We start from the raw sequence: 1,918 nt of genomic DNA, 5'->3' as shown, positions 1-1,918 counted from the left end.
CACCAACAGGATACATTCTCGAAGTTGATCTCGAGTATCCTCGAGACCTTCATGATGAGCACACTGATCTACCTTTCTGCCCGACACGTGATAAACCACCAGATAAGCGTGAATATAAACTTTTAGCGATCTTGTATGATAAGAAACGTTACGTCATCCACTACCGCAACCTGCAGCAGTGCACGCGTCACGATCTTCGTATAGCGAAGATACACCGTATATTACAATTCGCACAATCTCCATAGCTCTGTAAATACATAGAGTTAAACACACAATTCCGAACCCTCGCCAAAAATGATTTCGAAAAAAATTTGTATAAATTAATGAATAATGCGGTGTTTGTTAAAACCATGGAGAATGTACGCAATCATGTAGACGTTAAGTTGTTGACGAAATGGGCGGGGCGGTATGGTGCGGAGGCAATGATCGCAAAACCAAATTTTCATAGTCGAAGTATTTTTGCGGAAAATTTAATCGCCGTTGAACTTAAAAAACTTGAGGTAAAATTATATAAGCCGATTTACGTAGGTATGTGTATCTTAGATATTTCTAAAACGTGTCTATATGAATTTCACCACGAGTACATGTTACCTCTGTATCGTGATAAATGTAGAGTCATGTACACCGACACCGACAGTCTCGTATATCTCGTCGAGTGTGAGGATATTTACGAGACGATGAAACGTGATATCGCTAGGTTTGACACGAGCGATTATCCGGTCGGCAACACATACGGTATGCCTTTCGAGAATAAAAAAGTTCCGGGTCTAATGAAAGATGAGAACAATGGTATGATAATGACCGAGTTTGTTGGACTTAGAGCAAAGATGTATGCGTTGAAGGTGGATGGAAAGAAGGATACAAAAAAGGCGAAAGGTGTCAAGAATAGTGTAGTAGCGCGAACCATAACGTTCGATGATTACACCCAGTGTTTGAGAGATGAGATCGAGATGACGCGCCGCCAATCATGCATAAGATCCAAGATGCATGAAGTATATACGGTGTCCGAAACGAAAATTGCTTTGAGTCCGTATGACGATAAGAGATATCTTATACCCGATTCAGTTGAAACGTTACCGTGGGGGCATTATCGAATACCGCTTTAATATTTTATATTTAATATACACATTTTATAGTTTTACATTATAATTTTATTCGTATTTTTATATAAAAGTATTAATAAAGTACAAGTATTAATAATAAGAATGTATTAAGGATGATGGAAGGATGATAAAGAAATCTCTCTCATAATATAAAATTAATAATGTATTTTATGTTTATACGGTTACATTGTACTTTTATGTAAATATAATAAAAACAATTTTTATATGGATTAAATAACATTGTCTTTATGTATCCATGAATTATGCGCTCCATCGAATCCCAACCACTTGACATAAACCTCATCTCCTTTTCTGCGTAATATTTTTTCAACAAGATACACGTCAGGATTTGCAACACGCTGCAGCTCATATTCGTAGAATTCTTCAGCGACAGGTTTTCCATAGGAATCCTCCAGTACATATGTCGCAGGATTGGTACGCTGTACTTTGATAATTTTAAATATTTCCGTAGTCCAGTGTATAGCCCTTCTCAAACAGTTTTGAATTTGCTGACGCGCACCGAGTCACCTACTTTAAATCGCGCGGGTGCTGCAATTTTTATGTGACTGTACACAGTGGTTAAGAGTTTTTTAGCGATTGCAGGCGTAACATCGATGGGTCGCATGCCGATAGTTCGATGCTTTCGTACATTGTAATCTGACACGAGACGTGGCAGCAGATCGAGCCATCTATAATTTCCATTGAGTGTAAATTGTTTCCACATAACGTTCTTTAATGTGCGGTTAAAGCGTTCGACAACTGATGCTTTCATTATGGAGTACGTAGAATAATGATTAATATCATGTTTTTTTAAT

The 1,918-nt window shown here is 37.6% G+C and overlaps 1 protein-coding gene across 1 annotated transcript; it reads left to right on the top strand.

Moving 5' to 3' along the window:
- Positions 1-318: 318 nt before the first annotated feature.
- On the top strand, positions 319-1,123 carry LOC118645839. The gene has a single exon (XM_036287583.1). It carries the CDS (start codon positions 324-326, stop codon positions 1,104-1,106), a length of 783 nt encoding a protein of 260 aa, XP_036143476.1. The 5' UTR covers positions 319-323; the 3' UTR covers positions 1,107-1,123.
- Positions 1,124-1,918: the final 795 nt, after the last annotated feature.

This window comes from Monomorium pharaonis, chromosome 5 (assembly GCF_013373865.1).
Source record: "Monomorium pharaonis isolate MP-MQ-018 chromosome 5, ASM1337386v2, whole genome shotgun sequence".
NCBI lineage: Eukaryota > Metazoa > Arthropoda > Insecta > Hymenoptera > Formicidae > Monomorium > Monomorium pharaonis.
Note: the sequence above shows the minus strand (reverse complement) of the source record. Positions and strands in the feature narration are given on the sequence as shown.

Bases quoted from the DNA above. Each gene is read 5' to 3' on its own strand.
- LOC118645839 (XM_036287583.1), top strand. From the start codon at position 324: ATGAATAATGCGGTGTTTGTTAAAACCATGGAGAATGTACGCAATCAT.